Raw genomic sequence first — 21,611 nt, 5'->3', positions numbered from 1 at the left:
GTGAGGGACTGGCGTGGAAGGCCAGGTCAGGATGTCCCTGTAAACCTCCAACAAGACACATGTTATTCTCTGATCCGCAACTTTTTATTTTTATATGAATGGAAAAGTGTTACATCCTTAAAGGTCAGAGCCTTGAGAATGGGCTGTCCTGTATATTTCAGGCTCTAGGCAACATTCCTAACTGGAAGCAAAAGCAACAGAATACAAAGGTTAAAGTAAAAGAAACAGATCCCATGTGGAGTCCAATTTGTTCTTCCCTAGTCCACTGGTAGGCCTGTCAATTTCAAAATGGGAGCCAGGGCAGAGGGGGCCTGATTCCCTGACGACCTGTCCCCTCCAGGCACCCCACCCCCCACCCCGACTGCCCGCTCTGGCTTCAGGTGGGCTCTGCTGACACCTCCCGGAGGTTTCCTGGGAGACTGTGTCCCAGCTCCCTCCGCTCCGCGTGTTCACCACCTTTTCCACCAAGAAACATCAGCAGCCCTGGGTGACTGATGACAGTGATGTGAGACCCAGCCCCGCTACCGCTTCCCTGGTGAACAACAGATAACCGTGTTTACTTGGCCCGTAGCTGCTTCCCCACCCCGACCCCCGGAATCCCTCCCCCCACACCCTCCAGCAACAATGATGCCGCCGGCTGTTGTTCCCACCGTTTCCCAACAGGGAAACTGAGGCCCGAAGGTCAAGCGGGACGCCTGGAATCAGTGGCTGGAGGGAGGCTGAACTCCAGCTCCCAAGGGATTTTTCTTTAATCCACACTCCTTTCTTTTAGTCTAGACTTGCTTTGGAACGGGAGGTGCTGGGACATTGTTTACGAGTCGATCCGATGAGGTTTGAACTGTTCTCATCCCTGAGGACACACAGGAGAACCAAACGGGGAAGATCCCTGCCGTCTACCCACCCGCCACGATGGCGTCCCAGCCGGGAGCCCGGCAGCGGTCCTCCGCTGCACCCCAGCTTCTCAAGAGGTGACTCTCCCCCAGCTGGGGGTCACCAGTGTCCAGCTCTCCCTGCATGCGTGAGCTTCACCGTCCCCTTGCCATCTGCCCAAGCAGGTGACAAACTGAGTGCGGAGACCCCGGCCCCCTGGATGACCAGGCAGGAGGGAGGGTCCCCAGCTGCTCCTGGCCGGGCACTTGTCCCAGTACCTCAGGGGGCAGGGACCACACGGCTGTGACCTTCAGAGTGTCCTCTCCCCAGGGAGGGGCTAGACAAGGAACTCAGGACCCTCACCACCCTCCCAAGACAGGGTGTGGGCAGGGGGTTCTCTGGGCTGGCGAGGGGGGGCCATTTCATTACAGTATTTTATTTTAGGCCTGCCCTTGGGAGGGGCTGCTTGAGAAAACTGGGGTTCGGGGCGAGGTGCATCATGCTCAAGGCACAGGCTACCAGTGACACCCAGTTTCCCCAGGACATTAGAGTTCTAAGTAGAGGTTGTATTGATTATACCCCGTCGTAAGCCAAAGGGCGGGCACAGCCGGGTGGCTTGGACGGATGGGGACTGTTCTACAGCATCCCTGGGGCCGACCCAGGCCAAGACAGCAACAGGGAGGCCGCGAGTCTGGGTCAGGCCCAGCCCAGATGAGGCGAAGGGCGGGGGGGGGGGGGGGGGGGGGGCGGGAAGAGGCCGCCAGGCCCCACACCCAAGTCTGGAAGTTTCCTTGCTCATGTGGTCCTTCTTATCCCTAATCTAAGCAGACATTTACCAGGCTGGAAAAGAACACCCAGAAGAGAAGGAAAATACAACTCCCCTTCAGAATGCCAAGATGGGGAGAATTATCTTTGTACTTTAAAAAAAAAAAATTGGAATAACATGATATGTCTGAGGCCCATTTTCGAGTGGAAAGTTGTATTTATTCAACTGTTCCTTGTAATCTCCCTCCCATGACACGGTGAGAGCAGTCTGATCCATGGGACCCTCGGAGTTCTGGGCTTCTGGGCTGGAGAGCAGGGTGGTGTCGAGGCCTTGACCTTCCTCAGCAGAGGCTCTCGAACCCTCTGTCTCTCCTCCTCTCCCCACACCCCCTCCCCCCCTTTGCCCCCCTCTCTCTCTCTCTCTCTCTCTCTCTGCCTTAGATCTCAGCTAAGGAGCATGTCATACGTGACATACGTGATCCTGGAGAAACAGCGTGTGTGCTGGCAGCCCCCGCGGAATCCTCCACATCTCACCCCAGTTTCCCAACACCCACGTCAAGATCCTCCAGATTAGCACTTTTGTCAAAGTTTTACAAAGCTTTTCCAGGAAACCTGAGTGTTTCCTGTTTGGCCCCGGCCGCGCTGAAACGTCCCGCAGGGACCCGGCTGGGGATGCTCGTGGTCCTGGAAGTTGGCTCGGAAGGAGGAGCGGTGCTGTGGCTTCCAGTGTATTGGTGAGGCTGAACTTCCATCAGTTCCTTGGCCGCTGCTGCTTCCTCCATAAATGACACCAAACACACACGGCCAGCCTGGAAAATCACTCGCTAACGCAGCAGACAGTCCTCCGAGCTCCCGCCCGGGGCACACCCGCCTGCCTCTTCTGATGCCATCAAGTTGACTCTCCTTGTGACAAACGCGGCATGTGGTGTCACGTGCTCGGCCCTCGGTTTGGCCCTCTGTTCCTCACACACGTGTCCCTGTATCGAGGACCTTCTCCGTGTCACGTGCTGCTGTGTAACACCCTGGGGGACGGGGACAGGCCTGGACCCCAGCCCTCATGCAGGCTCCATCCAGGGGGGAGCCCAACTGACGGGAGGCCTGTGAGGGGGCTGGGGCCTGGCTGGAGTAATGACGTGGAAAGTTCCGGAAGGTGGGGGCGGGAAGGAACGCAGCCCCAGAGGCGCGTGGAGGCCCAGCCATGACTCTGAGTGAGGGGAGAGGCCTCAAGACTCCCGGCAGAGAAGACATGGGGTCCAGCTCTGCTCTGGGGGGTCACGCTGGCTGCCTGGTGGGGAGCCAGCCAGGGCCAGGCCAGAGTCCGGGGACAGGACCTTCCCAGACCAGGCCCACCAGGAGGGACGGTGGCCATCTGAGTCCTGGGCTCCAGGGTACCATAAAGTCGTAACTTTTTAAATCCCAGAGTGAAACAAACTCAGGCCATTTTCATACCACATGAATAGACGATACTTTTCTGCGAAAAACATTCCTTAAAGCTGGCCTCGCAGTGTTGGGAAAAGCATAAGCTTGACCACTGAACAGGCCCGAGGAGGTGCAGGGTCCGGCATCAGGACGGTCAGGGGCTGACTGGCCAGCAGGACCCGTTCCTCATCTCTGGGGGCGGGGAGGGGGGGTGATGAGGCCGACGTCAGAGAGAGGGGAGCTGCAGCCAGGGGGCACTAGGAGCCTGCCCGACGCCCAGCAGCGCCCCCCCTTTCCTAAGCTAGGCCTTCGTCCACTCCAACTGCACGGCAATGGCAGCAGCAGGACCAACCAGAGGAGCAGGTCGCCACCCAGCCAGGCGGCCTCTGCTGCCACACGCTCACGCGGCTGCCTGAAGCGGGTGAGGCTGAGCCCCATCCCTCCCCGAGTGTCAGGCTCAGGCTCCCTCCTGGACCCGCTGCCCCCGCCGCAGCCAGGGTCCCCCAGGGTCCAGCTCGCACTGTCCTAGCGTCACTGGGACGTGGGACAGAGCACCTCTCTCAGATCAGTTTGAGGGCCACTGGACGTGGCTGGCAAGCACTGGTGGCTGGGTCGGGTCTCAAGCCAAGACGCTGGGCCAGCTGTCCACCCTCAGACCCATCCCAGCGGGCGGGGAGGCCCGTGTGGCCGTGGCTCCCATACTGGACAAAAGGAAGTTCTACTGGACAGAGCAGGGCCCAGGAGACCCGTCTCCGGGGTCTTCCCTCTGCTGATGTTCTCCGTTGAGAGTTCTTCCCGTGTCCTAACACTAGTCCTTTGTCAGGTCGGACCTCTGCATATGCTTTCTCCCTCTCTGTAACTTGTCTTTTCATCTTACCAGGGTCGTGCACAAAGCAGAAGTTTTTAATTTTGATGAGGTCCAATTTATCAATTTTTTTCTTATGGATCATACTTTCTAATGCCAAATCTAACAACTTGTCACCCAACTTGTCACTCGGGGTCCGAGGTCCCCAAGATTTCCTCCTCTGGTTTTTCTAAGCGTGTCGTGGTTTCATGTTTTACATTTCAGATCGTAACCCTTTGAGCTGAATTTTGTAGAAGGTGTGAGGACGGGTCCAGGTTCATTTTCCATCTATGATATCCAGCTGCTCCAGGCCACCTGTTGGAAAGAGAGTCCTTCCCCTGCTAAACTGCTTTTGCACCTTTGTCAAAACTCAGCTGGGGTATTTGTGTTCATGTTTGTAATTAGCTGACGGAGCTGCTCAAAGTATTAAATGTGTAACGTGGAAGCTCAGCTCCGTGCTGGCCAGTGGGATAGGCGCACCTTGGTCAGTGTGATTGGACGGGAAAGGCCAGGTCCCCATAGGCCCAGGGTAGCCCTTAGCCTTAAAGCCATTTCTTCTCCCGCCGTCCAGCCCTGTGGCCACTGTAGGGACGCACACAACCCCTTGATAACCCCAGGGGGGCTCGGCCAAAACTCTGCCCAGACAAGCGTGGCCTGGCGTCACCACCCCTTCACCACGCAGGGCCCACTGCTAGTCTGATGGCAGAGGCGTGTGGGGAGGAGGGGGAGGGAACGTCCTTGACATCCACGTACTGGGGGATCAGGAGTGGGCTTCCTGCTGTGATGTCCAAGGTCAACCAGCCAGGGGGCTCCTTCCTGACCCCCCTCCGGACCCCACACCATTAGGTTCCCAAAGAGCCCCTCCCAGCATCTGGCCCTGAAGCGGCAGCCTCTCCCACCCTGTTAACAGGGGCCCCCTGCCACCACAGCTGAGCCCGTTTCCTCCCCATCCCTTCCGGCAAAGGAACAATGCTGGGAAGCATCTCTGCGCCACCCCCAACCCCTCCCCGTTCATCAGCCAGCGGGCAGCTTCCATCTTCCCCTGAGCAGCCCCGGGGCCCCACTGGTGTCACCCAGGAAGACCCACTCCCCTCCGGCCCCTTGCGGCACTGCTGAGCCTTTTCAAACCGCCTCACCTTATGGTCAGAAAGGACAACCAGCCCCACATGAGACATAGGGAGGCAGCCCTGCGGGCACTCGGCTCAGCCCCGGCTTAGTGAGCGCCTACTATGTGCCAGGCAGGCTGCCCTGTGCCGCAGGGACAGAGATGAGGCAACATCGTGCACCCTCCCTCCCCTAAAGGTGGCCAGGCCTCTCACAGAGTCCCAGGGGTGGGGGGACTGGGTAAGAGTCTGGAGCGGCCAGAACCCCAGGGCTGCAGGGACCTGGGGAAGGAGGACAGTCGTGTTGCTGGAAGACCAGGAGGCCCTGGGGAGGGGCTGGGCCCGAGGCTGCCCCGGGGGGAGTGTGGTCTCTGAGAGAAGGAAGGAGGACCATCAGGCTTCGGGAGGAGGAAGGGAAGGTTCAGGGCCCGGGAGTGGCGGAGGCAGCCTCATCTGTGGGATTCGAGGAGTCCAGCCTCCACCCCAACTTCCCCGTTTGACACGGGCCCTGCTTGTGGCACTAGGGTCCTCGTCCCCCAGGGGGACAAGGTGAGGTGAGGCATCACGGGCTAACCCTCCACCATCGCCCCGGAGAGTCGCTGAACTCAAAGATGGGGGTAGGGAGTGCAGACTAAAGTCACTGCGAGCGTTATTTTATGGCGATGGATTATGTAATAGCAAATGTTACATGCGCTTTAAGGTTGAGTGATGACAAGGCATCAGAGGTCGCACCCAGCCCGCCCGGCCCAGACCCCTGATGTCCTCCCCAACGGGGCTACTTGGGGAAAAGTGTGAGAATTCCAGACTTTACCAAGAAGCTGTGAACGTGCCCCCTGGGTGAGGCTGCCTGTGAGGTCAGCAGCAGGAATTCATTCCTCATTCCTCGAGGGCTGAGCATGAATCACAGAGACCAGCGGCCCTGAGACTGTGGGGCAGGAGCCACGGGAGCGGGGGCGGGGGAGCCCGAGGGCGGGGTTCGCAGACACTGGCCCCGAGGGGCACTGAGGTGGGAGGGGGGGACCCGCAGACAGCTGCAAAGGCTCCCCCACTGTACCTGGCGAATCTGAATCCGCCTGACCTGGGGCCCGCCCCATCCTGACGCCTGACGAGGGTCCGGCAGTGGCTGCTCTGAGATCCTCCAGTTGCAGCAAACATAACCCAGCACCTGTGTCTCTATCCTGAGTTAGAAGGGTTCCCGCTGCCAATCACACAAGCCCCCGTTCCAATGAACAAAACGACTCACCTAACAGGAAGCTTCAAGAAAGGCATGAGTTTTGGTGACAACTGGATCCCGACTCAAACAAGGTCATCAGGCCTCTCTCCCCATCTGTCTGTCTGTCTGTCTGTCCCTCTCTCTCGCTCTGCCATTCAGCTCTGCTTGGGACGGTGACGGTCAGCAGCCCCAGGCTACAGCGCCCTGCGATAAGGAGCAGAGGCCTCCTGTCTCCCGGGGCCCACATCTCAATCCCAAGCAAGGCTCGAATGGCTCTCCTTGGGTCGTGCACTGTGGCCAAGAGGAGGGGACCCTCCACTGGCCCAGCTTGGCTGGCTGGGATGAGGGGGGTCATAATTAGCCATTCCCCAGAGCGCCAGGGAGGAGAGGACCCCAGGGGAGGGAGGCAGGCAGCCAGAAATGACCTTGATGCAGACTTTCAACAAAGCATCTTCACAGGCATTGCCTCATTTGACCCCCATAGCAAACCCCTCCGGGTGACAGGGCAGGAATGATACCTGCCAGAGAGCCTGGGTGCTACCCAGTGCTACCTGGAGCGGCCGGGGCCTGACCCCAGACCATCCGGATCCAGGGCAGTGCTCTCTCTGGTCACGACACTGTCAAAGCTGCTCTTCTGGGGCAGACACGGTGCCCGCCCACACCCCGGGCACAGCCCCCCTTTCTTCCCACCACAGCCCGGAGGCTCTCGGCCTGAGGGCTCTCTGTGGAAACAAGACCTGAATGTCTCACACTCAAGGGCAGGACAAAAGTGCTGAGGCACTAGGGACCCATGAGCAGCCCTCCTCCAATGACAGGCCGGGGATGCAGAATAAATACTCCACTGCTCGCCCCTTGAGGGGGACGACTCTGGAAACAGTCTACACAGTTCCGAGAGGCCCCCGTGGCCCACAGTGGGAAGCTATGCATCCACACCCGCGGCCTCACTGGCCCCCTGGCCTCCCGTTCCTCCGGGCCACCTCCCAAATAAACGACCTGCACTCAAACTCTGGTCTGGGGGTCTGCTTCTGCAGAATCCCAAATTAAAGTGCTCTGAACACACTAAAACAAACTATTGTCAATAGAGCAGATGTAAGTGATTCCATACAGTAGCTAAACTTTCAACAAATACCCTCCACCCCAGAAGGCACAGAGCTGGACGTGGTCCCCACACTTCCACACCCTCAGCGGCAGCCACTGCTAATTGATCACAGCCCCCTTTCTGATGTGTCCGAGCGCAGGGGGAGAGAGTATCCTGACCACCTAGTCATGTCTGGCACTGGTAGAACAGGTGGGGGCTACAGCAAGTGCCTCGCCATCTGCCATGCCTGCTCCTGCCCACGGGCTGGCAGAACCCATAGAGTCATTCAACAAACATCACTGTCATAATGTCACCAGCTCTTGCAACGGCTAATGTTCCTTCCCTCCACCGCCAGCCTTGCTAAGAGTCACGTGTGCAGAAATATCAGCTGGAAAATGCCGAGTCCCCAGATCATCTAGCAATTGGACCAAGGAAATAGAGGAATCTGAGGAATCACCTCTTTGCACCAGCTCTTTGCACCAGCTCTTTGCACCGGCTCTGAGGAATCACCTCTTTGCACCAGCTCTTCCTTAGCCTTTTTCCCTGACTGCTGGTCCCTCGGATGCCGTCCGTGGAGGTATTTTCTGCCGAACGCAGAAAGCCCCTAGCGTCAAACCTGGCCCAGCTGGATGAGGGGCACCGCTAAAAACAGGCCTGACTCACACTTGGCTGGAAGGGCCAAATCGCAGTTCCAGCAAGCCCTCCTCTGCCTCCACACCACCTTAGGCGTCCACGAAGCAGAACCGGGTGTCCTGTATGGACAGCCCGGCGTGGGCAGATCACACAGCCGCACAGCCGCCTAGACCCGGCTCTCGCCAAGAGTCACGTGGCCCGGGAAGCACCTGAGGGCTCAGCTCCCCACGTTGCACGGAGCACATCGGCAGCATCTGGCCAGGCCTTGAGCCCACTCGGAGCCCCTGCACAGACAGGGCTGTCACCTAGGAAAACAGAATTACATTTTCCACAGCGATGAAATACATCTCTAAGGGGTAGTTACCAAAATGCATGCTCTGTCTCCTAAGGGACAGTATGATTCCTGCCAATTAGCTTGAACAGGAAGCCCAGGGTCTTTGCACAGCGTAAGGACAAGAAAAAAGTCAGAGAAGGAACCAGAGTGAGAAAAGCAAAGTCCAGTCAGGTCCACATTTAAATTAAACAAATTTTATAGTTACAAACAGTCCCTGATTTATACACAGGCTAAGTTCCAGGGCTGTGTTTCCAAGTCAGTCCTTTGAAGCTTGAGATGTATTTTCCCATAGAAACTGTGTTCATGGGTCATCAGGTTAACCCATAGCTGTCTCTTCCTCCAATAATGTATGAAAGTACGTTACCATTTTCACTTTTCCGGTTCCCCTCAACATCAACTCTGGCATTGCTTCTGTGAGAAGATAAATCCTGATGTCCAGAGCAGATCAAGGGAGGCCCTCTCTCCTGGCGGGGGCAGAGGTGGAGAGGGCTGGGTGATGGGTGACAGAGCTCCCAGGGGCATGGGTGGGGGCAGGGAGACCTGGTAGGTGGCCATCAGCCTTGTGCCTGAATCCCAGCACCCCCTTCAAGCTTTGGCAAGATCTGTAACCCCTTTCAGCCTCGGTCAAGTCATCTCCGAACAGTTCCCACTTTATGTAGGCATTCTTGGGAGGATTAAGTGGCAGAAAGCACATAAATCACAAGTTACTGGGCTTGGCCCCAAACAAGAGCTTGACAAATGGTGGCTGTTATCTTTACAGCCTTTTGTGTGACCTTTTGTGCGCAGGAGAGAGCTTGATCGTCAAATCTGAGCATCTCAGCGTTTAAGGGGGTTCGCTGAGTGTTCCCAACAAAGGGCAGGACCACATCTGTTTTACTCTAATATAATTCCCCTGCATGGCCCATGGTAAGCTCTAACGAGGATTGGATAGAGGAACGAATGGATGGATGGATGAATATGGATGGGTGGATGGATGAGTAGGTGGATGAATGGGTGGGTGGGTGGATGGGTAGGTAGGTGAATAGATAAATGGATGGATATATGGATGGATGGATGGATGGATGGATGGATGGATGGATGGATGGATGGATGGGTGGATGGATGGGTGGGTGGATGGATGGATGGATGGATGGATGGGTGGATGGATGGGTGGGTGGGTGGATGGATGGATGGATGGATGGATGGATGGATGGGTGGATGGATGGATGGGTGGATGGATGGATGGGAGGATGGGTGGGTGGGTGGATGGATGGGTGGATGGATGGATGGATGGATGGATGGGTGGATGGGTGGGTGGATGGATGGATGGATGGATGGGTGGATGGATGGATGGATGGATGGATGGGTGGATGGATGGGTGGATGGGTGGATGGATGGGTGGATGGGTGGATGGATGAGTAGGTGGATGAATGGGTGGGTGGGTGGATGGGTAGGTAGGTGAATAGATAAATGGATGGATATATGGATGGATGGATGGGTGGATGGATGGATAAATAAATATATGGACAGATAGAGGGATGAACAGATGGATGAATACATGTATGAAGATCAAATATATTCTGCCGCCTTTTCATTCACCGCTGCCTCTGGCTTGAGTCCAGGGCCCTCTTCTCAAGGCCCCTGCCCCTTAGCACTGCCACAGGCTTTGATGCCATTGACCCCACCCAGTCATTGACACTCTCCTACCCCAGGCTCTGAGGAATCACCTCTTTGCACCAGCTCTTCCTTAGCCTTTTTCCCTGACTGCTGGTCCCTCGGATGCCATGTCCATGGAGGTATTTTCCATGGCTCTCCCTCAGCCCCATCCTCCCTTTCTCTCTACCCTGTCCATGGGCATCATTCTCCCATGGAGTCAGCTCTCTTTCCCCCACTCATTTCCAGGCTTAATGTCTTACCTGAGCAGCAAATCAAGTTCACTATGCCTGGTGGTTATTTTCCTACTGAGATCCCATCAGCACCTTAAATCCAAAACCAGAATGCCTTCTTTTTCTTGCTTCCTTCCCCAAGCAGGTCTCTCCTCCTCCCGGGTCTCCAGCCCCCTCTGAGGACCTTCCCACCCGTGCAGTCGCAGGCTTGGACTCTCAGAGCCTCTGCACTTCCCTTATTCTCCTCATCTAGTCAATCAGGTCATGAGGACTGTTCCTGCATAGCCTCCCAGTCTTGGCACCTTCGCCAGCGTGCAGGCCCTGCTATCTCCTGGCTGGTCCACTGGGCTATCATCTGTTACATCAGGGAAATGAACACCAGCTGCTGCAAGAGACAAACCCCCCAAGTCACAGCGCCATTGAGTCTCCTCTCTCACCTCGTTAGGTATCTATTGCTGTGTGCACATCATGCCGAGATTCAGTGGCTCAAAACAACCACTCTCTTTTCGCTCCTGATTCTGCAGGTGCACAGGTTCAGCTGGGTGGTTCTCCTGCTCCACACGGTGTTGCCTGGGGATGCGGTCGTCTTGGGTACCTGACTGGGCAGGAACGTCCAGCATGGCTCACTCACAGGCTTGGGCCCTCAGGAGGGATGGCCAGAACACCGGACTCAGCTGGGACACTGAGAGAGCTGAGCATCTTTCTCCCTCTGAATAGCCCCAAGGCATCTCCCTCTGTACTTGGTGAGTTCAGCAGGGTACCCGGACTTCTTATGTGACATCTTAGGACTCCCCAAGTGGGAAAGCATCCATTGCCAGGCCTTCCTAGAACTTGGATCCATAACTGACCCAGGACCACTTCTGCAACGTTCCATTGGCTCAAGAGAGTCAGAGGGCCAGCCCAGATTTCAGCATGGGAGAGCTTTACACAAGGATTTGCTGTGCACTGAAAATCCCCAGGGTGATGATATTAGGAGACGTGAGATTTGATATTTGAGAGGTGATTGGGTCATGAGGGCAGAGCCCTCAAGAATGGGATTAGTGCCCTTATAAAAGAGACCCAGAGAGCTCCCTTGCCCCCTCCACATGTGAGGACACAGTAAAAAGACAGCCATCTATGAACCAGGAAGCTCTCACCAGATACCAAATCTGCCAGCACCTTGATCTTGGATTTCCCAGCCTCCAGAACTGTAAGAAATATCTGTGGTTTATCAGCCACCCAATCTATGGTATTTCATTATAGCAGCTCGAAAAGACTAAAACAGGTGTGAAGACTAGGCAGTGTGGTGCATCGGGGCCGTCTCTGAAGACTGAGTACCACACTCACTCAAGCCACAGCCCTCAGCAGGTGGGTGGCTCATCCCCATCTTGTCACTAACATCATTTGCAATGTGTGGTCTCCAAAGGCATCATGGCAGGAGAAAAGAGAGAGAGCGCCCTGAAGGAAGTACAGTGACTTTTAAATGCCTCTGCTCAGAAGTGACACGGCACTTTCCATTGGCCAGAACTAATCCTATGACTCCCAACTTGACCACAAGGGAGGTGTAGCAATGTGCAGGAGCGGATGACTATTCCATCTCTGCCCCATCATCCATCCCCTTTAAAGGATGGTTCCCCGCGTTGGTGGGCCTATGCCGAGACCCCCGCTCCCTAGTACAGCGACGGCCTCTGCTGGAGGATAGCGTGGGCCCCTCCTCACCCCCAGCCTCTTGCTCGCTCCTGGCTGGGTGTGGAGGCCACGCCAGGCACAGACCACCCGTGCCACTGGCTCTAAGACTGGGTGGGCATTACTCAGCCACAGACAACAAGGGCTGAGTAATATTAGGACACCAACCTCTGGTCTTCTTTCCAGAGCATTCTGTGGTGCTGGCTGGGGTAGAGAGGAATTCATTCCTCTCGGGGGCGGAAGCTTTCTGGATGCCGCTGCTGGTTCCCACCTAGTTCAGGAGGAGAACACACAGCACCACTGCGGGAGGAAAATTGGCCTCATGGGGCGAGTTGATTTGTGTGGCCTTTTCACAACACTGCACCCAATTCAGGGCACCGTGTGAGCGCAAAGGTGGGGAAACCGGAGAGAAATCCAAGAGCAACAAAACCACTTGACCTATAAAGTGAAGGTGGAAGGGACGGGGGTTAACTCACCAGAAGAACAGGAAATGAATCAGCATCAAATGCCCGCGAACAGCAAGTCGTCCAGAGTGTGGACCTGGTGTTGAACGAACCTGGATTCGAGGGCTGACTCCATCGCTTACCAGCTGTGGGGTCTTAGTCACACACTTAACCTCTCTGAATGTCACTTTCCTCACCTGTAAAGTGGCCAAAGTCATGGTAGCTCCCTTGCAGCGCTCGTGTGACTGTTGAATTAGACGGTGCGTGTGCCGGCTCGTGGTAAGCACTCAGTAAATGTGGGCGGTGTTCTCGCCGTGCATGCTGGGGACGAAAAATGCCGACTGCCGTATCAGTAAACAAAGGATGCTGCAGCCATGAAGCCAGCGGCCACTGCAGCCGTCCCCAACTGTGCACCCTGAGTGGATTCAGGATGGAAAAAGCAGGATACTGGCCCTAGAGAGTTGAGGTGCAAATCAAAGGAATGATTTCGATGAGCCCAGACTCCTGCATCTTCCCATATCTAGAAAAGCTCTAAATCCATGAACTTGAGATGCTTGGTTTTTCTTTAACGGTAATCTTCTGATGTGCCGGCTACCTGGTCTTGGTTGCAAAAACTCCTATGTATCCTGGTTCCTCCCTTGCCTCTTCAGAGCCATCCCTCAGGGCATCGGAGAGGCTGCGTCCTGGGCTGAAGCCCTCAGCAAGTCTGCCGAATAGAACATAATTCTAAACTTTTTTAGGTTGCGCGTTTTTTTCAGTCAACAATGTTGTTATGCCTATTTCCAACTATGTTGGGATTAACAGAGCAATTTCTACAAGTTATCGGGTTAATGGAGAGGGGAAATCATTCATAGTCACAGGACAGGACAGAGCCTCAGTGTGGCATTGCAAACCCGTCTCTCCCTCTAGCGTGATCCCATCTCTCACCACACCCCATCCCTGATGAAGAACTTACAGTTTGAACTGGTTATGGATCTTCCAGATGAACTTGAGTGAACTTAAGCCAATGGGAAATGTCCTGAAATCCCAAGACGCACCGAAGAAGCAGGACTCAGGAAGGGCAAGAGCCAGGCAGCTCTCGGAGAGAGGAGGACTTGAGAGACTATTCTATGCACTTGGAGTTTCAGATGCACGTGAAAGGCAGCCCGGGCTCGCAGGACGGCCTAGGATGGTTAACGTGTAACCCAGCGTGAAAGGCGCTGCTGGGGAGAGGGACGACCAAGTTAATGAGGTGGGGTGGGTCCTTCGGGCAATCTGCCTTAGCATCAACAAATGAGCGTTCTTGGAGGAAGGAGCGTGTGCCACTGGAGCGTGAGAGATGACCTCCAAGGTTTCAGGCACAAGCGTGCTTTATCTTGTGTTAGAAATAAAACTGCAGAGTACACCAAACTCTTGGTTTTACAGGATTACTACTTAGCAAATGTGAAAACTAGGGCTTGACTTTAAAAGAATCCATTTCAAAGTCGTGAGCAAACAGAGGTGGCACGTGGATACAGCAAGTCACAAAGGGGCTTTGTGGATTCATGCAGCCGAAGGAATGTGGCCTTAGAGGGATGGTCGTAGCATGCACATTATAAATAGACATGTCTTAATGAACCCAGGGTCCTAAATGCAACTGTTTTCGGGGCCAAGACAGGAAATCTAAGTGAGTAAAGTGGGCCAGGTGCGAGACAACAGGGAGCGGTGGAGACAGGGGCAAACCAGAGGGGGCACCATCCAACTGGCTCGACTCCATTCAACGGTTGCTATGGAGAAACGCAGGCCCAGTGTGGTCAGATCTTCTGTTTGCAAAGAAAAGTTGGACCTTCTAGATTTTTATGGTAATTTTTCAGATTTTTCAATGTGAGTAGCTAACTCAAAAGTTGTAAAACAACGGGTGAGCCACACAGAACGTATCATAGACTGAAGTGTGCTCGTGGGCCCGCACTTTCAGCCCCACCGAGATGGAAGAGAAACCCGAATGCTGCCGACCGGGGGGCGGGGGGGGGGGGCGGGTTACACTGTCCCTCACTGTTTTCTCAGCAAAGCGAAAGAAAGGGCTATGTAACTGTGCTCCAGGAAGACGTGGTTATACCAGAAACGAACCTGCCTCTCCCCACTGAAAGATGGAAATTTCACTTAGAGAGGGCATTTCTTCTATAATATTTTATTACAAAAATATTCAAACATACAGCAAAGTTGAAAGCCCCTTATAGTGAGTATCCAGATCTCCTCCACTCAGATTCTGCTGTCAACATATCACGGTATTTGCTTTATCACACAGCAATCCATACATCCAGCCCTCCACCTACCCACCTACGTAAATTCATGATGCGGCTTCCAGTAAACTAGCATGGATGAGGTTTGGAAAGATGTCCTGGTCATTTGCCTGTTTTCTTTCAGATTCATATCCTGACAGTATTCCCTATTGTCTTCCAGCTTTTGGGTGGGTTTAGACAGGGGCAGACACTGGTGGAAGAGGACAGGCAGGGGGCGAGTCAGGATATTTCTACTTCTCTCTCTTTCTCTTACTTTCTCTCTCACTGTCTCTCTTTCCCTTTCCATTCTAGGTGCCCCCCAACCTGACTACAAAGGATCCTCCAGCCCATCCCTCTGGGATCCCAGCTCCTACATGCCATGCCTGAAATGAAGCCAGTGTCCACCGGGTGGCCCCGGATCCTGGGCTCCAGCAACACTTCCTCCTCCTCCCATTATCCCTCTGGACCTAGAGGGGTGGGTGACTTCCTCCTCTTGCTAATGTCTTGATTGTCTTATTCTGTATTCTGCTCCTTACCTCTTTCCGCCACCTGTGGAAACACTTCCCTGCACTGTGTCCTCTCTCTGAAATAACCGGCGTGGATTCTGTGGTCTTGGTTGGATTCTGGCTGAAACAAGAGGTTGGCAAGTATGTGACTTCCAGTCTTCGGGAGGCACTGGCCATGGCAGAGTTAGACTGCAAGACACCTGTGGCGGACGATGCCTGGGAAAGGAAGAGGCGCGGGAGCAGGTGATGCAGGTGGTCCTGGGACACCAGCGGGGAGGGACAGGCCTGGGAGCGCTCGTACTGCAGTGTTCTGCTGGGACGCACCAGCCAGCCCTGCGAGCGTCCTGCGCTGGGTAGAAATGGCCAGGCTCTGACCCCTCACTGTGCCCGGAGCTTGTCCAGAGCTGCCCACAAGGAGCAGCCTCGGCTCACGCACCAGAATGGATCCTCAAGGTGCTGAAAACCCAGGCTGCCAGCAAACTCTCTCCAGCTTTCCAGCAAGTTCTTTCTTAAAGGGAAATCTTAGTGGCTCACCTCCATATTGGCAACGGCAAGCTACTCTTTTGTAAAAACTTGTCTCAATTACATCTTGATTTCGCCCTGAGGGAACCCCATATGAGAAAGAATGGGGGCCCCACCCCAAGAAACTGATGTGGTGTAGCCCCAGAGCCAAAAATCTCTTCTCCGCAGACACTTTTAAACAGACAATTAATCACATGAGCCACAGGGAATGGGAGGGTTAGGGCCCAGCTGGAATGAGTTAAATTATCTACAGAATGCAGAGAAATATTTTAAGAGAGAAATCTCATCCAGCTGTCAATTGGAACATGGGAAACTATGCTCTAAAACTGACGTTTGTAACCAGCTCTACTGCTGAGCTAAAAAGCTCCTGCTCAGATTTAGGGAAGCCTAGCCTTTTCAATCAGATATAATTTACACCCAAATGCACTCATTTCAAATGGATATTTCAATGATTTTTTTCTTTCTATTAATATGCAATTAGATAGTGTGAGAGAAACATTTCTAGTGAAGTTACCCAGAAATAGAAGAAAATCCTCACTTTCAATTATATATTTTACATGAAAGGGGAACAAAAACTGAAGTTCTGTGACTATGTATTTATTTTTTATTGAAGTTTAGTTGATTTACAATGTCATGTTAGTTTCAGGTGTACAGCATAGTGATTCAGTTATACATACATATATATATATACAATTTTTCCATTCTTTTCCTTTATAGGTGAATGCTGGAGAGGGTGTGGAGAAAAGGGAACCCTCCTACACTGTTGGTGGGAATGTTAACTGGTGCCCACTGTGGAGAACAGTATGGAGGTTCCTTAAAAAACTGAAAATAGAGCTACCGTCTGATCCATCAATCCCACTCCTGGGCATACATCTGGAGAAAACTATAATCCGAAAAGACACATGCACCCCAATGTTCATAGCAGCACTATTTACAATACCCAGGACATGGAAGCCACCTAAATATCCATCAACAGATGAAGGGATGATTTCTGATGAATGTGCACACCTAGGTACGTTAAGTACATATTTTGATGAGTTTCAACAAATGCATGCAACCACGTAGCCACTACCTTAATGAGGGCAGAGAACATTTCCATCACCTCAAAAGGACCCCTTGTGCCCCTTCTTAGTCAGCCCCCACCCTCAGCTCCAGACAACTTCCTACCTGAACGAAATTAGATTCGTCTCCTGCAGAGCTTCGTGTAAATGGGCCCATATTCCATGTCCTCTTGTGTCTGGCTTCTCGCACTCAGCGTGTCTATGACAGCCACTCAAGCTGCTGTGTTATCATCAGTTTGTCACTTTTTATTGAGGAGTCGTTAGCATTCCACTGCACAAAGAACCCCACTTGGCTTACCCGTTCACCCATTAACAGATATTTGCATTCTTTCCCGTTGTGGGCAATTATGCTCTGGACATTGTGTACAAGTTTTCGTATCTCTTTTAACTCATTCACACTTTCTAACTTTTTACTTTGAGATCACTGTAGATTCACATGTAGTTGTAAGAAGTAACACAGAGAGACCCAAAATGCCCTTTACCTAGTTTCCATCCATGACAACATTTTGCATAACGGTAGCACAGTATCACAACCAAGAAGTTGACCTTCATACAATTCATTGACCTTATTCAGATTTTATCGGTTTTATGTGCACTGGTGTGTGTGCGTGCGTGGGTGCGTGTGTTTAGTTCTGTGCAATCTCATCACACTTGCAGATCCTCGTAGCCAGCACCACAGTGAAGATACAGACCAGCTCCATCACAAGGATGCCTTCCACTCCCATGGCCACCTCCCTCTCTCCCCCCTCTCTAGCCCCTGGCAATGACTCAACTTTTCTCCTCCTCTATAAATTTGTCATGTCAAGAAGGCTACTTAAATGTTACCACGCAATTTGTGACCCTTGGAGATTGACTTTTTTCATGCACCATAATTCCCATAAATCACAATCCAAGTGGTGGCATGTACCAATAGTCTGTTCCGTTTATTGCTGAGAAGTATTTCAAGCTACAGATGCACCACAGTTTAAAGTTGTTTAACCTTTCACACATTGCAGGACACTGAGTTGTTCCCAGTTTAGGGCTAATACAGGTAAAGCTTCTAAGAACATTTGTATACAGGTTTTTGTGTGAGCATACGTTCTCAAATTTCTGGAATCAATGCCCAATCGTGCAATTGCAGGACCATAGGGTAAGGGCATGTTCAATTTTGTAGGAAAGTGCCATACTCTTTTCTAGAGGGGCTGTACCATCTTACATTTCTACCAGCAAGTATTAATGATCCAGTTTCTCTTCATTCTCTCCAGCATTTGGTGTTATCACTATTTTTTGCTTTAGCCACTCTTACAGATGGGTAGTCATATCTCATTGTGGTTTTTGTTTGCATTTGCCTAATGACAATTGAGGGTGCATATCTTTTCGTGTGCTTATTTGCCATCTGTGAATCCTCTTTGGTGAAATGTCTGTTCATTTCTTTTGCCCATTTTCTAATTGGATTGTTTGGGGGATTTTTTACTGTTGAGTTTTAAGAGTTCTTTATATACCCTAGGTACTAATCCTTTGTTGAACGTATGGTTTGCAAACATGCTCTCCCAGTGTATAACGTTTCTTTTCATCCTCTTAACAGAATTTTTCACAGAGCAAGAGTTTTTAGTTTCGATACACTTCAGTTTATCCATTTTTTTTTTCCTGTTATGGACAGTGTTTTTGGTGTTTTGAAGTCAAACAACTAACTCTTCACCTAGCCCTTGATCTAAATTATTTTCTTTTTTTTCCCCTAAAAGTTTATTGGTTTTATACTTTACATTTAAGTCTGTGATCCACGTGGAGCTGATTTTTGTAAAATGTGTGAGATTTGGGCTGAGGCTCATTTCTTTGCCCTTGGACGTCCACTTGTTCTCACACCCTTTGTTGAAAAGGCTGTCCCTCCTGGATGGGTGCTCTTGCATCTTTTTCAAATACCAGTTGAAGACATAGAAGCAACCTAAATGTCCATCGACAGAGGAATGGACAAAGAAGATGTGGTACCTGTATACAAAGGAGTATAACTCAGCCATAAAAAAGAAGGAAATAATGCCATGTGCAGCAACGTGGATGGGCCTGGAGATGGTCATACTGAGTGAAGTAAGTCAGACAGAGAAAGACAAATATCCTATGATATCACTCATATGTGGAATCTAATTTTTTAAACAGTGGTATAAATGAACTTATTTACAAAACATAAACCGACTCACAAATTTCGAAAACAAACTTATGGTGACAAAGGGGAAATGTGGCGGGGAGGAATAAACTAGGAGCTTGGGCTTAACATACACACGCCACTATATATAAAACAGATAACCAACAAGGACCTACTGTACAGCACAGGGAACTCTACTCAATATTTTGTAATAACCTGTATGGGAAAAAAATATGAAAAAGAATAGATACATGTATATGTATAAATGCATCACTATGCTGTACACCTGAAACTAACACAACATTGTAAATCAACTGTAGTCCAATAAAATTTTTAAAAGAAAAGAAAAAAAAAAGGGGAAAAATATATCAGTTGAGCATTATTTGTGTGGATCTATTTCCGGTTCTCCATTTTGAGCCATTGATCTATGTATCTATCCCTTTGCCAATACCATACAGTCTTAATTGCTATAGCTCTATAGTGACACTAACATCATAATTCATTCTTTCTTTAAGAAAACAAAGTAATTTGAAATAAATTTATATTTAATTTTCCTCACATCCTTTGAAGATCCTGCCAGAGTTAGGACACAGTGAGGGTCGGGAAAGTAGCATATGTAGCCCTGAGCCCGACCATCACTAGAGAAAAAGGGGTGGGGCTTAACCCTGGGGCAGGGGGAAGGGATGGAAAAGGCTCAGCAGGGTTCCCACCCTGCACAGGTGGGTGGGGTTGAGGGTAGGGCTGTAGCCACAGGGCACCGGAGATCTGGGCACAGGGCAGGAAGTTTCAGTGGAGGCCCCACTGCGGGGCTGGACAAACTCTGGGGTCACAGGGCACATGGAGAAATTATAGCAGAGGGGTGTATTCAGTGCTACACATATCTGTACCCCGTGCTGTGACCGGAAGCGATTTACTGGTAACCGCAAAGCTCTGTGCCTGAAGCATCTTTCCCGAGGGTAAGAGTCTCCATCAGTGATGGGAGTTGGTGGATGAAATCTCAGAATCCTCAACCCAGGATGTGATAATTCTGAGGCATATGCTCCCCTCACACCCCGTCTCCCAGCAGGCACAGCTCCAGTCGCCCGTGGTGTAACTGACTTGATAATACACTCTTTGACCTCAATTCCCTGCCTTAATTCCCCTCTTCCCTGGAATGACCTCCAAAAATAAATTATTTGCATCAGATGTGCTCAGAGTCTGCTTCTGGGGGACACAAACTGAGAGCGGGGCCCAGGGTTGCTTTGAGCTGGTTGCCCTTGGCCTGTATTTGCATTGGCACCACACTGTCTTCACTGTGGGTCTCCATTCTTGTAGACCAACCACTCCCTAACATTCAGACTCTCACATGACGAAGCTGTCCGTCTCAGCCAACAGTAACTGCTGCAGCTTTGGCATTTTTATCTAGAGGCTTCCAGAGGGGGGCAATTATTTGAATGCCGTGTTTTATTCTCATAAAAATGAATAGTGTTGTAGACTGAATGTTTGCATCCCTTCAAAATTCATCTGTTGAGCCCTAAGCCCCATGCGACTGTATTTGGAGACAGGGCTTATAAGGAGGTATAGAAAGTTTAATGAAGTCGTAAGGGTGGGGTCCAGATCCGACAGGATTGGTGTCTTTATAAGAACAGGAAGAGCGAGCACAGATCTCTCTCTCTCTCTCTCTCTCTACACAACCACACAGAGGAAAGACCACATAAGGACACAGCACAGTGGGAAGGCAGCCATCTGCAAGCCAGGAAGAAAGTTCTCCCTAGAAACCAAATTGGTGGGAAGCTTGATCCTGGACTTCTAGCCTCCAAAACTGGGAGAAAATTCATTTGTATTGTTTAAGCCACCCAGTCTGTGGTGTTTTGTTACAGCAGCCCAAGCAGACTAATACAAGTAGTAAATAGAAAGGAAAGAAGGAAGAAAGGAAGGAGGGGGAGGGGGGGAGGGAGGGAAGGAGGAAGAAACTGTTCATACTAGGGAATGCCTCTTTAACTCAATACAGCTGAGACAGTGATGGAAACCTTTAGAAGGGCCGGAAGCAGGGAGCCCTTAGCTTTGATCAACACTCACAAGATGCAAGGAAAAGAACCATGAGGAGAGGCTGAGCTCCTCTCAACCAACCAGCTCCTGCTCAGCTTCCAAGCACCCTTGTCTGAGAGTGGGTGGGGGTGGGGTGCACCCGCCGGGGACAGAGCTGCCGGCTGCCCTATCGGGCTCCGAACTCCTCGTGCGCAGGGACACACAGACGTACCCAGTGGGCTACGGCCAGCAGACTTGGGAAGCTCCCGCGGCAGGAGGGCTTCCCGGCCTGCGGACATCCATTCTGGATTTTACACAACAGACGTTTTGGCAGGACCGTTGCAGCCTTTACCATCCAGACGGCTGACGTCATTCGGCCTGTGAAATCAGGCATAGACGTTCTAAGATGCCAAAGACCATCAAGTTGAAACCAGACACCTCAAGACGTGGCAAGCCATTTAGCAGAAGAATGCGAGCTTTAAAGCACTGAAGCACGCCACTAGGTCTGCTCAGGAGTCTGTGATTATAGGTCCCTCAGACGCTAATGGAGATCAGATGGGGCCGCCTTACAGCCCTCCAAGCTGCTTGTGGTGGGGGTAGGGAGGGCTGCGGGGTCTCGCCGTGGGCTCCAGGTCAGGGCAGATGGACATGCTTAGCAGACAGAGGTCTGCTGTGGGGCTGGGACTAAGGCCTGGGGATCTTGTGTCCCCTGGGCCAGCAGGGTCGGCTGTAGTTACCCGCTCTGGACAGTAGAGGGCATCAGAGGGCAGCGGGAACCAGCAGTGGACCACGGAGTCCAGGCCCAGCTGGCCGGAGGGGTTCTTTCCTTGGCTCCCGGGGGAGCTTCCAGAAGGTACAGACCTCCGGGTCAGACCTGTGGCCACTGCCCTCAGTCCTGAGCTCCTGGAGGGCGGGCAGCCTGTTACACTC

General features: G+C 52.2%; 1 protein-coding gene across 43 annotated transcripts in view; it reads right to left on the bottom strand.

Annotated features, from left to right (window-relative positions):
* Positions 1-1,832: 1,832 nt before the first annotated feature.
* The window catches only part of LOC309630595 (uncharacterized protein), a gene marked incomplete at its 5' end in the record, with an annotated part of 33,048 nt that continues 13,269 nt past the window's right edge, over positions 1,833-21,611 (bottom strand). For 3 of the 43 annotated variants that reach the window (XR_014245786.1, XR_014245796.1, XR_014245800.1), the window contains 7 exons: positions 1,833-6,418; positions 7,956-8,230; positions 8,624-12,938; positions 13,188-13,434; positions 13,934-14,013; positions 14,528-14,680; positions 15,006-15,096. Coding sequence is in view for 2 of the 43 variants with exons in the window: in XM_082396007.1 (XP_082252133.1) it covers positions 13,405-13,434; positions 13,934-13,977; positions 15,006-15,096; positions 20,914-21,059 (311 nt within the window). Of the gene's footprint in view, positions 6,419-7,955; positions 8,231-8,623; positions 12,939-13,187; positions 13,435-13,933; positions 14,014-14,362; positions 14,681-15,005; positions 15,192-20,913; positions 21,060-21,611 lie in introns of those variants that run through there. The other 40 variants (XR_014245793.1, XR_014245799.1, XR_014245801.1 and 37 more) reach the window with 36 other exon arrangements.

The sequence above is a fragment of the Balaenoptera borealis genome (assembly GCF_965194805.1).
Source record: "Balaenoptera borealis genome assembly, chromosome: 6".
Taxonomy (NCBI): domain Eukaryota; kingdom Metazoa; phylum Chordata; class Mammalia; order Artiodactyla; family Balaenopteridae; genus Balaenoptera; species Balaenoptera borealis.
Note: the sequence above shows the minus strand (reverse complement) of the source record. Positions and strands in the feature narration are given on the sequence as shown.